Source organism: Martes martes (assembly GCF_963455335.1).
Source record: "Martes martes genome assembly, chromosome: 9".
Classification (NCBI taxonomy): Eukaryota; Metazoa; Chordata; class Mammalia; order Carnivora; family Mustelidae; genus Martes; species Martes martes.
Window position 1 is genome coordinate 108,245,915 of NC_137896.1, and position 16,276 is coordinate 108,262,190.

The 16,276-nt window shown below is 40.1% G+C and overlaps 1 protein-coding gene across 1 annotated transcript in view; it reads right to left on the reverse strand.

Annotated features, from left to right (window-relative positions):
• ARHGEF33 (Rho guanine nucleotide exchange factor 33) overlaps positions 1 to 1,720 on the reverse strand; it is a gene marked incomplete at its 5' end in the record, with an annotated part of 46,651 nt that extends 44,931 nt beyond the window's left edge. Inside the window, 2 exons of the mRNA XM_080814427.1 lie at positions 87 to 136; positions 1,696 to 1,720. Coding sequence (XP_080670553.1) covers positions 87 to 136; positions 1,696 to 1,720 — 75 coding nt within the window. The remainder of the gene's footprint in view (positions 1 to 86; positions 137 to 1,695) is intronic.
• Positions 1,721 to 16,276: the final 14,556 nt, after the last annotated feature.

Sequence of the window (16,276 nt, forward strand, 5' to 3'; positions counted from 1 at the left end):
CTTGCAAGTGCTAGAAAACTCTATACATAAGAGACAGTCATCACTATCACACACAGGAGTGTTCAAAACAATCTAATTGTTTTTACCTGGTAAATCTGCGTGGAAGGGTTATTCATCGGCATATGTTCATTCTCTCCTGTAGGAAGAAAGAACTTTGTTCAATGAACATGACTCATTCTGTCCCTATCCTCCTCACACACGTGCCGGGAATAAGGCGACTCATAGGATCTTAAATCTGTGGCTGCATGACAAGAAACCAGTGGTGTAAGAACAAAACGTAAGATGGTGTAGGTGGTTTCTATATTCACAACCTAACGATCTAACCATATCTACCTGATAAAACTTGTGGTAACAAAACAAAACATGTTCTACCACAGTGGGGAAGTTTCTCAACCAAAGTAAATGATTAGTGATCATTAACCAACCAGAAGGGAATGCCCTTGAAGGGTTTCCCTCATGTTCTTGAGGCTAATAGGAGTTTACTTGAGGAGGTAGTTCTGTACTCAGGAAGGCTACATCAGACACCTGTCTAGTTATCATTCTGTTGTTCTCAGGACACCTACATAAAATGTCCTTGCCAAACTTTTAAGGTTTCCCCTCCTGTCACTGCCCAGATCCACTAAGGTAGTCTTACTGTCTTCCTGCGCAAGAGGGTTGGTAAAGGGAATTGTCAATGGAAAGATTCTGGGAAGGATGCAGGCAGAAAGAAAAAAATATTGGCAACACTAGAGACTGAAACACAGGGCAAATACAAAGGAGGTAGTAGGTCATAAAAACCACTTATAAACTAGGGAGAAAAAGGGTTGGCTTAAACTTTCAGAACCACATTGGCTGGCCACGAAGACAAGACAGTCATGTAAATCATGCAGCTCATTCCTCATCCACTTAGTTATATTTCCATTGTGTCACATTGTATGAATCAAGCAGTTTATAGATGAAAGCACCAGTTGCAAATATTTGGTTGTATGAATGTGTGTGTATATTGTTCCCTTAAGACATGCTGGTGTAGAAAACCCTCCCTTAGAGGAACCAGCTTCAGTGTATTAAGTTCCTAAATAATACATAGCCTTAGCCCAGAACTTATACAAACAGAAGGCTGTTCCTATAAAATGCAGGTGGTTTGAGATCACCAAAACTCCTCACACGAGCTTGGGTAAAGATTACTTAGCCCATTTTATACTGTGTCCCAGCAGCCTGGTATCAGGGCAAGAACCAGAACATGAGAACAGAAAACAGGCTTCCAGATCAAACTTTGACATTTTGTGATTGTAGCCTGACTCCTCTATGAATGTTTCCTTATCTGTAAATTGGAGATGATAACAGAACTATTTCTATATGGTTGATTCTGCGTGGTAAAGATGAAAAGAGAGAGCACCTAAGTTTCTAGAAGGTGTTGGATGTTTATTATTTGAATCTGCATCTTGGCCTTATTCAGCAGGTTGTTCTGAAGCAAGTCCTAAAGTTATTGCTAAGAAAAATAAGATAATTATTCAGACCAAATTATATAGACAGCATTTCCACATGTCCTGTTTCTCCAGCACCAAGTCTATGCTCTTCATGGTCATTATATGATGAGAAGGAGATGAGAATAGTCAAGGTAACATATTATCATGTTTTGATACAATGGCAAGAGAAGACTGAAACCTCTGTTTCTTAAATCCTGAGATCTAAAGCAAGACATGGGAAAAATCTAACCTTGCTTTGTTTTGGTCTTTTCCATGGTGCCTGTTGCTTCTTTCCTCCAGCTGATTCTTCAACATTACATCCTCATTGTCCCTGGATCAGGCCACCCCTTCTTCTCTGGACCTGGCAATTGAAATCAAGAATACGGGATAACAGGTAGGACTGGTGAAGTAATTGGACTGATTTCATGTATTAACATAATAATTGAAATGAACAGAGCTATTAGAGGCAACTTGAGGTTTATGTCATTTCAGAAGAGTAAAAATATCAAGTTAATATTTGGTTTAAAAGTTAAAGGTATTTTATAAATAAACATGAAATTCATTACTTAAAATTGTGGCAGTTTTTAATACACTACATTCTTTTTTGGATCAAATCAATTACTTTAGACCCATTAATTTTATTAACAGGTTATAGTTGAGGGAGATCGTCTTAAGAAGAAAAAACTTGGGGCGCCTGGGTGGCTCAGTGGGTTAAAGCCTCTGCCTTCCGCTCAGGTCATGGTCTCAGGGTCCTGGGATCGAGCCCCACATTGGGCTCTCTGCTCAGCAGGGAGCCTGCTTCCCCCTCTCTCTCTGCCTGCCTCTCTGCCTACTTGTGATCTCTGTCAAATAAATAAACAAAATCTTAAAAAAAAAAAAAGAAGAAACTTAAGCAAGTATGAAGGCCAATACACCTGTTTCTATTTCATTGCACAGTGAGTGCCTTGATGACCTCGTTCCTACTTTCGGTATCTGGTAGACCACTTTATACACAGAGGCTGTTATCAGATGCGGCCTGGTTGTACTGACCATCACACATGGAGCTGCATGTTCAGAATGCAGTCGAAAAAACAAATCTAACCATCAGTGATATAGACATTGGCCTTCTTTTTGGCCATCTAGGATTTTTAACCCTTTCCAACAACAGGGGAGTCTTCCCATCTTACAAAGCTTGATTAAGTCTCTTACTCTAGAGGCTGAAAGTGGCAGGTTCTCCTAAGCTCCCTGCTGCTTTGGCATCAAGGCCGCATGCTCTAGGGTGTGCCACCCAGATTTACTCACACCAGTTGACACTGGCAGTTGCGGAAGGATTTCTTAGGACAGATATACTGGATGTACTTTGCATCCTGGATGTACTTTCTAAGAAACAGAGATCCTAAAATAGCAGTGGCCCCACGGGTGGTGGCAGTGACCATGACCTGGTACAGAGTTGAGGTAACTCCAACTGCTGCTTGGGTGTTTTCCTCACCAGAAGAGCTGTACTCTGTGATTTGGGGCATTGTTGCTGGCTGCATAATCCCAATCTTTCTCCGGGCTCCCAGCAACCCTATGAGCTGCCCGTATCCTTTCAGCAAACTCCTATGCTGCTGAAATCAGCCAGAGCTCTTTTCTGTTGCGTGCACCTGAGAAACCCGATTGAAACTATCAAAGTACATTAACACTATCCAAGATTGAGAAGACAAAAGTCAAAAACATGTTGGTTGCCCTAGAAAGGACATATCTCATCTATAGCAACAAAATGCATATCAGTAATTACCTAGGATAGGAGGTGGTGCTTAATTGGGAAGAGGCACAGGGAACTTTTCAGGGTGATTAGAAATGTTCTATTGCTTAACTGTGGTAGTGGTTATACAGGTGCATACGTTTGTCAAAACTCATAAAATATATATTTTCATTGGGTACATTTTATTCTCTACAAGTTACACCTCAAGAAAGTAGAATTAAAACTTTTCATTCAGGGGTTCCTGGGTGGCACTGTCGGTTGAGTGTCGAGCTCCTGATTTCAACTCAGGTCATGATCTCAGGGTCGTGAGATCCAATCCCTGGTCAGCTCTGTGCTCAGCATGAAGTCTGCTTGAGATTCTCTCCCCCTTTCCCATTGCCCCTCCCACTCATGCTCTCACTTTCCCTCTCTCTGAAATAAATAAATCTTTATTTTGTTTTAAAGACTTCACCATTTATTTGTCAGAGAGGGAGAGACAGCACACAAACAGGGGGAGTAAGCGGGCAGAGGGAGGAGCAGTCTCCCCACTGAGCAGGGAGCCTGATGTGGGACTTGATCCCAGGACCCTGGGACCATGACCCAAGGCCCAACTGACTGAGCCTCCCAGGCATCCCTAAATAAATCTTAAAAAAAAAAAATCAAAAAACCCTTTTCATTCATATATTGAGGTATGTGAAGCAAAATAATAAGTTGGCAGGGCAAAAAGGTAAACATGAATGAAAAAGTATTGATCAATAGCTATATAATTATAAATGAGGGGTAGCAAGAGAGTCAAGGCTATACAGTCTTTGGAGTCTTGCATATTTTTCATATGAGCATAAAGTTACATCAAGGTTGGGCATCTTCTCTAGTCTTTTACAACTGATGTAAGTATTACAAGATGAAAACTTTCTTCTCTGTAGCACTTGTTCAATTGTTTGATATCTAATGCATTCTATGATGTATATAAATTAAATCATGGAATGTTAGAGCCAAAGGCCGTGAGAAAGTTACTTCATCCAGCTTCTTCATTTATAGGTGAAGCAACTGAGGCCTAGGGAGGGGAAGAGAAATGACCTGCCCAAAGCCACACAGCTTTGAAAATACTATTAGAGGGGGCTCCTGGGTGGCTCAGTCGGTGAAGTGTCTGCCTTCAGCTCAGGTCATGATCCCAGGGTCCTGGGATTCAGCCTTGCATTGGGCTCCCTGCTCAGCAGGGAGCCTGCCTCTCCCTCTCCCTCTGCTGTTCCCCCTGCTTGTGCTCTCTCGCTCTATAGACAAATAAATAAAATCTTTTTAAAAAGAACATTACTGTTAGAAGTGATATCTGTTACTGTTCAGGGGGAAAAAAAATCTCAAAATATGTAAAGCCATATTTTTATGGGTAATTATTTCCTAGGGATTTAGTCATCTCATCTACGCCTAATTGAAAACAAATAGAAAATACCTCTCGTATGTCATAGATAACATGTAAATGTACACATTTTCAGAGTTAGGATGTCATCAAGCTCACATATGTACCTAATAGTGACTGATTTCAAGGCATAATAAAAAGTGTGTGGTTAATATAAAGTAAATTAGAATTTTTATTTTATTTATTTATTTACAAAAGCAACAAAACTACGTTAGAGAAAATTTAGAATGTAGAGGGAAAAAACCAACTATAATGCCTCTTCTTAAGGAACCGTGATGATCATTTAGCTGTATTGCCTGCCAATCTTTTTCCTGTTGAGTGTTTTACATGATTGTTAACGGACCTACTTGCATCACCATTTCACCTACATTATAGCACAAGTGTTTTACTTTCTTTTTTAAAAATTGGATCCTTGGGCGCCTGGGTGGCTCAGTGGGTTAAAGCCTCTGTCTTCGGCTCAGGTCATGATCTCAGGGTCCTGGGATCGAGTCCCGCATCGGGCTCTCTGCTCAGCGGTGAGCCTGCTTCCTCCTCTCTCTCTGCCTGCTTCTCTGCCTACTTGTGATCTCTGTCTGTCAAATAAATAAATAAAATCTTTAAAAAAAATAAAAATAAAAAAATAAAAATTGGATCCTTGTTACTCGTGTTGATTTTACGGTGGCCACTGAGCAGAGAATTGCAGGCTTCTCCCCAGTCACACTGATCAGTGTGAACCATCAGGCTAGAGTTCTTCCATTCCTCTCTCCACCTCTCATAATCATATACACACATATACACAGAACGTACATGTCATCGTAGGTTCAAACGAGACCTCCCTGCATCTTGTTTCTTTCATTTAATAGTACATCGTGACAATCTTTCCAAAATAATTGGTATAGGTCAAATAAGTTATTTTTAGCGGCTCCATAGTGTCTGAGGCATGAATGACCTATGTTAATGATGTCTGTACTGATGTACATTCCCTCGATTTCCATCATTTTGCCACTGCAAACAGTGCTATAACAAACAATTTTGTACATAGAGCCTTACACATTGGTGCTTTCAATTATACTTTTAACAGATACGGCTAGGCTGTTTCACAAAAAGGCTGTAATTATTCTCATTTCCCCCAGGACTATGGCCTGAGCACCTTCTCTCCTGTATCCCAGCTTATAGTGCCTGTTAACACTTTTTAGCTCTTGCCAGTCAGATGAGTGACAAGTGATATTTCATAGTTACTTTGGCTCGTTGCTAGCGCTACTGCACATCTCTACATATCCTTACCATACATTTAGATTTGCTATTTTGAGATGACCTATTCCTCTGCTTTGCATGTTTTTCCATTGGATCATCTATCTTTTCCTTATCATCTAGCAAGAGTTTTCACATAACAGAAATTAGATTTTTATTTGTTGTGTGAATTTTGAATATTTTTCCCATCTATCTTTTTTGACTTCTGACTTTGTGGTCACTTTTGCTATTGAAACATTTTAAAAAAATTTTTTTTCCTTAAGATATTTTTTATTTATTTGACACACAGAGAGAGAGAGAGAGAGGTCACAAGTAGGCAAAGAGGCAGGCAGAGAGAGAGGGGGAAGCAGGCTCCCCGCTGAGCAGAGAACCGGACGCGGGGCTGGATCCCAGGACCCTGGGATCATGACCTGAGCTGAAGGCAGAGGCTTTAACCCACTGAGCCACCCAGGTGCCCCAATATTGAAACATTTTTAAATTTATGAAGTCGAATAGATCTTTTTTCCTTAGTCTAGATTTCTTGCACCACTTCAAAAGCTCTCTGCGGCCCCAAGATTTTATATACATGTTTCCCTAAATTTTCTTCCAAGGCTTTCATTATTTTTAAGTGTTTAATTCATCTGAAATTTGTAATTGTATGTGATGCAAGGGAAAGACCGATTTGTTTACCTTCCAGATGGATGGCTGCTTGTGCCTGCATCAGTCGTTACCAAGCCATCCTTTTCTTTCACGGAATTTGAATGTTATTTCTGTCACATGTTAACTTCCCATATACCAGAGATCTTTTATGGGCTCTCTGTTCCATTCCAATCTCTGTGTTTCAATTCCCAAACCACAAATTATAGATGTCTTTCCATGTTTTAAAGATATTTGGTGCCTCTGCCTTCGGCTCAGGTCATGATCCCAGGGTTCTGGGATTGAGCCCCGCATCAGGCTCTCTGCTCCCCGAGGAGCCTGCTTCCCTTCCTCTATCTCTCTCTCTGCGTGCCTCTCTGCCTACTTGTGATCTCTGTCTATCAAATAAATAAATAAAATCTTAAAAAAAAATAAAATAAAGATATTTGGTAAGGCAAGTCAACTATTTTTTTTTTATAATTTGCTTTACCTGACATTTATTTTTCCATATGAATAAAAGAATTCCAAGATCACTTTACCCATTACAAAAAAAAAATTGGGCTTCTTATTGGAATTGTATTAGATTTATATATTAATTTGGGACAACTGATCTTTTTTTTAACATCAGATCTTGTCACCCAAGAGCATGTATATTCTTTCCATTTGACTAGATCTTACTTCAGGCCTTTTGATGTGATTTTATTATTTTCTTCTTAAAGATCCTGAGCTGCTCCTGTGAAATTTGTTCAGTATTTTATAATTTTTATTGCTATTGTGAATGGCATTTTCCCATTCCCGCTTCTAGCTGGCTTTTGTATTCTCTATTTTTTTTTTCATATTTGTTTTACATTTAACCACCTTAATAAATCCCTTTACTAATTATGGAAGATTTCTAAATGAGTATTTCTTGGGGTGCCTGTGGCTCAATCAATTAATTGTCCAACTCTTGATCCCAGCTGAGGTCTTAACCTCAGGGTTGTGAGTTCAAGCCCAGTGTGGAGCCCACTTAAAAAATAAAATAAATAAATGAACATTTCTTGAGCTTTCTAGGTAATTTTTTAAAGTTCTTTTTTATTTTTTTAGTAATCTCTATACCCAACTTAGGGCTCAAGCCCATGACCCCAAGATCAAGAGTCACACACTCTACTGACTGAGCCAGCCAGGTGCCCACTTTGGTGATTTTTATCCTTATTTTCAAATATTTATACTGGTTATTCCACTGTCCTACATTACTGTATTCTTAGAGCTTCCAGAATAATGTTTACTAATAATGGTGATGGTGGACATCATTATCCATTTTCTGATTTTAATGTAAATGGCTTTAAAGTCATTTAGAATGATACTTGCTATCTTTGGTAAATAATCTCTATCATATTTAAGTAATTTCTTTTTAGTTCTATATTACTAAAATTTTTTATTAGGAATGGATATTGTATTTTATTAGTCCTCTCAATAGCCATTGCTGGAATTACTTTTTATCCCATTAATTTATTATTTGCTGCTTTCCTGATGTTGAATCATACTTACAGTCCTATAATATTTGCTTGGTCATAGGATATATCTCTTTTGATACACTGCTGCATTCTATTTGTTAATATTTAGACATTTCACAGCTATATTCACAAGTGACTTTGATCTGTGGAAGGTTTATTTTTTTTGGCATTAAGGTTATGCTAGCTTCTTAAAATGAATTAGAGAGTTTTCAATCTTTTCTTATAATTTAGAAAAATTTCATTTAAAATGGAATTACCTGTTGTTTAAAAGACACTAGAGCATAGCTATGAAATCATCTGGACCTTTTTTTAAAAGGTAGACAGGTCTTTAAACTCTCTTCAATTTTTTCAAAGGTAAATGATCTACTCAATTCTTCTACTTAATTCTTTAATTTATGTTCTCCTAGGAAGCCATATATTTCCTTAAATTTGTCAACAGATCTGTTGATAGAGCTTAAGCATCTTTCTGTGTGCTATATAAAAAATGGTGGAGGGTGCCTGGGTGGCTCAGTCAGTTAAGTGGTTAAACATCTGCCTTCGGCTCAGGTTATGATCTCAAGGTCCTGGGATCGAGCCCCGCATCAGGCTCCCAGCTCAGCAGGGAGCCTGCTTCTCCCTCTGCAGCTCTCCCTGCTTGTGCTCTCTCACTCTCTCTGTCAAATAAATAAATAAAACCTTAAAAAAAGAAAAAGAAAAAGAATGGTGGAGAGAGAAATAACATTTATTGAACAGCTGCTATGTGCCAAGCACTACTGCTTCATATTTATTTATATTGTCGCATTTCGTTAAATCCTCGTATTTGTCCTGTTGAGCATGTATCATTGTCCTTGTTTTATAGATGAAAATATTGAGGGTTGGGACAATGAGGTAATAATATACCCAGGATTAAGGATAAAAAAATGGCAGAGGGAGCTGGAATTGGAACTCAGGTCTCTGATTTCAGAATGGGTGCTTTTATTACTCATGTCTTTCTCCAAATCATTATGTAATTGTTATATTTAGTTACTGAAAAATAGTTGTTTGAGGAAGTGTGTCCATTTTCTTTCCTTCCCACAATTATTGAACATTAGGGTAGTTTTCTGTTTTTCACTATAATAAATAAATATTAAAAGGAATATAGCTTTTTTTTTTCATATTTAAGGACACTTTTTCTTAGGCAAGGTTTCCAGAAGAGAATTACTAGTCCAAACATTGTGATCATATAAATGAGTAACATATATCGATCGAAAGGCACATTTTAAAGGGGAGAATAACAAGATTACATGGAAAAGTAGCATGATTTTTTCTGGAAAAAGCCTTACTACCTTCTGACATTTCCTTTGAGATCTTACTTGCAATCCTTGCTTCATTTTCTGTGGGAATCCCTCACTCTCTGAGCCCATTCTCTAGCCAGCCCTTCATTGCCCTAGAATCTCTAACCAGTAGATGCTGTGCTCACACCAGCTTAGTGTGGCTTCTACTCCTCCCCAGTCTTTCCTTCTCTACAATAGCAGGGCTAGCCTCTAAATACACCCATGTGGGCCCTGGCAGACCCTTGAAAAACATTGTGTGTTAAGATTTTAGGAAAAGCCTATTAGTTACTAAACCATTCCTGATCATTATATAGAGCAATGGTTTTCAGTCTGTTGTCTTTGAAGCCCTCGGGCTTTTTTGAACCTGCCTTGGGAACAGGGAAAAAGCCACCAAGCTCATGAGGTCTGGGGCCCCCCTGTCCATCCCCTTCCACCAGAGTCTCTCTGTTCTTGTCTGATTAACAAACTGCAGATTTGTGGGAAGGATCTCCTTTTAAAGTCAGTTTCTGCTGCTGAAAGACAAGAGTTCTAAAATTATTGCACTAGAGAAATAGGAATTAACCTAAGAAGTGATAGCCAGATAGCCAGATTCATATTTTTATGAAATTCATTCAAATAATAAAGTTAATAATATTAATAAAGTTAATGGAAGCCTAAAGAATACCAAAAAAAAAAAATCTCCTGACCCTCCCCCAGACTGACCTAGAATGTATGCCACACACACGCATACACGCAAAAGACCACAAAAACTTAGGATTGTCTATTACTTTCCAATTACCGCTGTGACAAAAAAGGAAAGTTTGACACTTTGGGGAATTGAAATTAATTGAAAGCAGACTGGAGTTAATTTCCATTTCAGTGTCCTTTATTGAATGGGTCTTTAGTGCATATTTCTAATTTAGTAGAATGAGAACTTTTTATGTTGCAGGGAGGGTGATGAGGAAATATTTTTCCCTGAAACTAAAGTTAATTCATCAGGACAAATCCTGCAAACATTTTCAGAGAGGAAAATCTATATAATCTTTGTGATGTAGAATGCTTTAAAAATTTTTGTGTTTTTCTCTATAGCTTAGAAGCGACCTAGGTTTCAGGCAGTGACATATTTCATGACCTTGTTTGCACACATGCCATTGTTGATCATTGCAGCTGTGCTTTGCGGGGCCCTGTCGCCATCCACCTTATATGGAAGGAAACTGAAGCTCTCAACAATTATTTGCCCAAAGTTACTTCAGAAATAGCTCCAAGTAAGACGATTACTCTATTAGCCTCGATCTTTACATAAACCAGTTCATGCCACTGGATTTCAAAGCACTATAATATAAGGAACCAGTTTTACTGTATTTAAAAATGTGTTCCTTCCTATGTGGGCTCTGAGAGCCATTCAAACAAATAGGTTGAATGGATTGGTAAAAGGAGAAAAGTTCTAGCAAGTCTGATGAGACAGAAGATGGTTGAGAAAAAGAGAAAGAGTACAAAGTAGGACCCAAAAGAGGGATGTAACCACCAATTCAGGCTATGAAACATTATTTTAAAAATTCTATATGTCATTTGTTGCCAACAACTTTTAAAGCCAGATGAAATGGACAATTTTCTAGGAAAACAGATGGCTTCAAAAACTGTAAAGTCAACCACAACGAGTATCTAGAGAAGATACTGAAAGGGGGGTGTCATATATCTCCCCCTCAAATAAGAAATAACCTAGGATGAGATCACAGGAACTTCCCGAAAGTAACAGTGACTGTATTATGTAATCTATACCAGGGAATAGTATATACGTAAATCACTAAATCTATCCCATGAGGTTCTGATACTGAATCTACTCTAGGAAAGCCTAAATAAATAAATGTACAAATATTCTAAATAAAATATCAGAAAGCAAAAAATACAACCCCATGAGTTTGTTCTAGTATAAAAATGGCTGGATGCTTATAAATCTACTAATATAATTCATTAATCAACATAAAGCAAGAAAACAAAGAGCATAGCATGACCCTTAGAAGCAAAATGATAAGGAGATAAAACAAATTTCACAATATAGAAGCATGGATGCAAGTGATTAAAATAAGGATGCCCAATGATAATGTAATTTTTTATACCTGCTTCTAAAAACATAGATAACCAAATCATTCTTGAATACATAGCAGCTTATGGTGGCAAAGGCAATACATAAGAGAACTAAAATATAGGCCTCTGCCGCCAGACATCCCCCAAAATAAGCCGTCTTAATTTGAAAATGGTCCTCAGTCCTCAGGCCATCCTCTTAATTGACTTTTTCCCAAATATGGATGTTCCTAGAAACAGGGCAGCCCCTGCCACTGAACCAGGTCACAAGGCCATCATCACATCCTTGGTTAACTGCCTGAATGCTGGTCCCCTCACCAGACTGTGAGCAACCTGGCAGCAGAGTGGGGTTTTGTTCATCTCTGTGTCCCCAGCTCCTTGTGCCCTTCTGGGGCTTGTCATCAACAAACACTTGTGGAAGTGGAATGAATTCTTATCCAGGATAACAAGAGAAATATGCCTTCTACCACATGGTACTTCATGTAAGCAAAAAAGAATTACTGGTAAGTAGAGAAAGGGTTTAGCCTGGATGTGATTTTTGTTAGGGGAAAAAAAACCATCAAGCAAAGTATTAGTAGCAGAACTATATCCCCTGGGTCCACCATTGGGCTTAAAGGCCCTGCCATCTCCTAATGAACCATCCCACACTAAAGCTCATTATAACTACTGCTCCACCCGATAGCTCCCAAAGCCAGTGAGAAGGGGAGCAAAGAGTGGGCAATTCCATAGCTCAAGGGCACATAGAGGTTCTTTACATAAGAATATAGAATAACAGAGATCCTTTCACTTCCACCCCATGGGCACATTAATTTTGGGGTTTATTTACGTAGTATCAGTCAAGATGGAGTAATTTGATTGAGTTGCTATATGTCAACATTAGTCGGGGAAAAAAAAGAACACCAGCATGCTATAACACACACACAAAACAACCCAATGGCCAGAGAGAATTATTTTAAAATTTAAATTAAGGGGCAGCTGGGTGGCTCAGTGGGTTAAAGCCTCTGCCTTCGGCTCAGGTCATGATCCCAGGCTCAGGTCATGATCCCAGGGTCCTGGGATTGAGCCCCACATCGGGCTCTCTGCTCCGTGGGAAGCCTGCTTCCTCCTCTCTCTGCCTGCATCTCTGTCTACTTGTGATCTCTGTCTGTCAAATAAATAAATAAAATCTTAAAAAAAATTTTTTTAATTAAAATTTAATTTATTGTGTCCTTTCAAGACATCAAAATGTACCAACAGTTTCAGACCCTATTACTTCTGGGGGCTTTTCTGACTCATTTTATTGACTGGCATACATAAATGTGCCAGAACCCAATTTTGTGAACCTCAATGCTAAAGCATGGGTCTTGTTAGGAAGATGTGCTCCCTCTCATTTCTTATCCTGGTTCAACTCGCTTTAATTTCAACCTTTCAAACAGGTTCTCTCCCTGGATTCATCTGAGTCGAAGTTATGAGCCTCTCCAGGACCCTCTTCAGGAGTGGAGCACACAGTGTTGCCCCAGTGCAAGGTAAATGCCTACTTCAGAGGAAGATGAATGACTGTCACTGTATTTTCACCAGGCTGGTCCCCATGGGATGGGCGGGAAGACAGCAAAGGGCAAGAGAGGCTCCTGGGAGGACCGTGAAGGAAAGAGTCCAGAGCTCCAGCCCTAGGGACAACCCTAATTAGCAGAGGGGTCTGTCCACGTGGCAGACCTTAACTAGTCCTCAGGAAGCGTGCCTCCTGCTGAGGCCGAGGCAGCAGCAGGCCACGCCGGAGCTGGGTCACGTGGCTGAGTTAGTAGTACCTTGTGAAATAGATCATCAGTCACCAAAGCCTTTTTTAGGTGAGAGGGGAAACCAGGTTACTGCTGCCTCTCCTGGGAGATGTTTTTTCATAGTTCAGATAAAATGACATCCAATTTGGATCTGCCTTTGGCACTTTCAGAACTGCTAGAAAGGAGAATAGAGGAAAACCCAATCCTCAGAAGGACTGTAATTTCTCATTACCTCCCAGACATTGGAAGTTACAAACACTGCGAATCTATAACCTCAGTTAGAAGAATAGCCCCCCGGCTTATGCACTGTTGACAGGGGTCAGTGATGGTCTTGGGCCTCTAAAAAGTGACAACAAATTCTCCCTGCAAAACTGGTCTACCCAGAGGCTGTATACATTTCTACCTGAGGATCTCAGTCCCTGCAGGTGCCCTGCCTTAAACTCCTTTGTACTCTGCCAACCCAGAATCCACTCACACTTCAAAGGGTAGTTGATGTGTCATACCCTTCATAAGCCTGTCTTGACCATTCTCCTCACTAAGGCAAGGGTCATCTTATAACCTGTTATTACTAGAGTTAAACAACACATTAGCCTAGATAGAAGAAATAGTCAACATTTTTATTTATCAGTGAAAAATGTAAATTCACCATGAGCTTGATTATTTCTTCTATATTTTCAGCCTATTTCATATATGGCCTTCCTAGAATTAAGGCATACTGCACCTAATCAATGAGTAATGTCTTACCACTTCTTACCAATATCTGGTAAGTTTGGCACAGAGTGAAAAGGTCTAGAAATACTTCATAAAGAGACTAGAACAAATCTGGGCTGGTTTCTAAAAAGCTATATTCTGATTCCTAAATCTCTCGTTGCACTGTTTCAATTTCCTTTTGGGAACAAGTTGGGACAGGAATAAGTAAATGAAACATAGACGTTCGTCATCCTCCTGCTCCAAACTGAAATACATCCCATTCCAGATTATTGAATAGCAATCCTAGTCTTCAGAACCTTTAAAAATAGATCTGGAAACACACTGAACCATCTCACTTGAATCCTATTGTAGGGCTACTTAAACATGCTATAAGGAAATCATACCTTGTGTAGCTCATGCCCATTTCATCTTGTTCTGATGCCATTTCAAAATGGTTCCCCCACAGAAGGCAAGTCAGTCTAACAGGGGGTGTGGGGGAGGCACACGTGCTGCATCACATTGTTTCCCACCTCTAGTGCTGTGTACTTAGTGCTTTTCATAGACCATCCCTTCTGCTTTTTGATAATGCAGTCTGAACCTTTTCACCAGGCACTCCACTATAGACCGATGTAATAATGGTCCCCCCAAATCAGGCTGGTAGTACACCTGCTGACTGGCAAGGTCGGGGAGGGGGAGAGGGTTGGGGGCGGGGAATGGGAGGAATACTGAACTGAGATCCAACCCTGACTTCTCACTCTGCAGGGCCAAGAGGAAGCCACGTACTCTCTCTGGGCTCCCATTTTCTCATCTCTAGTTCGAGGAGGCTTTCAAAGTCCTTGGAACTCTAAAATGCTGAGACTAAAATCTGGCGAGGTGTCTCCAAATATTACTCAGCAACATGGGGCTAGAGCAAGCCATGGCCTCCCTTCCCCAACCCCCTCAGTCCCCTCAGCCTCCCATAATTGTTCTTTTGTTCCATCTAAAAAACCAAAAACAAAAAACAAAAAGGAAAATGAAACAAAAAACAAAAACCCCACTATACCCCAAACTGGAATTGTGCTAAGCCGTTCACAATTTCCTAACCCTTAATTCTTCTACTATGCAGTTTTAGCTGTTTTTTAGTACTCAGGTCTTGATTTTGAGGGAAGGAAACAAAACCGCTTGTTCTTCTGATCTTCTCTTTTCTGCTAAATGAGCATCCCCGGTTGTTCTAGTTCTCTCTAGTGAATATTTTCACTTGACTCTTCCATGGTCACCTGAAGCTCAATCTGTTTAAATCCCACTGGTCGTCGTTAGCATATGCAGTCTCCCCCTTGGGAAGTCCCTAGCTCTGTCACTGGCACTACCCTTGACCCAGGCTCGAGACCTCCGAATGAGCTTCCTCTCCTCCAACCCAGCAGTGCAACCCTTCTGAGTCTTCGTCAGATATCTTAAATTTCCTCCTTCCCTTTTCATTCTCTTTGCTTCAACCCTGACTGCTATGTGCCTGAACATCTGGAGGAGCTTCCTAGTTAGTTTATTCAACACTCTGCACTGCAACTAGAGTATTTTCCTTTATTTGTTTGACAGAGAGAGAGAGAGAGAGAGAGCACAAGCAAGAGGAGTGGCAGGCAGAGGGAGAGGGAGACGCAGGCTCCCTTCTGAGCAGAGAGCCCGATGTGGGGCTCCATCCCAGGACCCTGGGATCATGACCTGAGCCGAAGGCAGACACTTAACCCAGTGAGCCACCCAGGCGTCCCAAGAGTATTTTTCTTTTTTTTTTTTTTAAGATTTTATTTATTTATTTGACAGACAGAGATCACAGTAGACAGAGAGGCAGGCAGAGAGAGAGAGGGAAGCAGGCTCCCCGCTGAGCAGAGAGCCCGATGCGGGACTCAATCCCAGGACCCCGAGACCACGACCTGAGCCGAAGGCAGCGGCTCAACCCACTGAGCCACCCAGGCGCCCAAGAGTATTTTTCTTTAAATATTACTTCGATCATTTCTTACTCCCCCTCAAAAACTCAAGTTGTAAAATATCATACATAAATTATCTCTTCTAGGTCCTCCATAATGTCCCTGACCTTCCTCTCCCACCTTGTTTCCAATATGTAGGAAGTGTTCCAGCCTCCTGAGTTCACGTATTGTCTACATTCCTGCCTCGTCTCTCCCTTTCCGTGCTTCCTTGTCTGCCCTCCTCAGCCTACCCCAACTGTCAAATCCTTACTCCTTCCCCAAGGTCTAACTCAGGCTCCTGACCTCTGGGACTTTCTCCTTCAATCCAATAGGAAATTACTCCTCCTTTCTTGGAATATCTGCAGAACTCAGTTGGAACCTAAACCATGGCTTTCTACTGTTATTTATCTTACATAAATAATCTCATTTTCTAAGCAGATTATAAACTTCTTGAGAAAAGAGGCTATTTTTTCTACCTCTTAGTCTCTTGGTGCTCATTCTCTGTTCTTACATGGAGTAGAAGCTCAGTAAAAGCTTGTTGAGTAAGATGATAAACCTCCTAAACACTGCAAATAGTAACTATTTAGCACATAATCTAATGTGCTAATTAGGGGTAATTCATTATTAATAATTAATTGGTTAAATG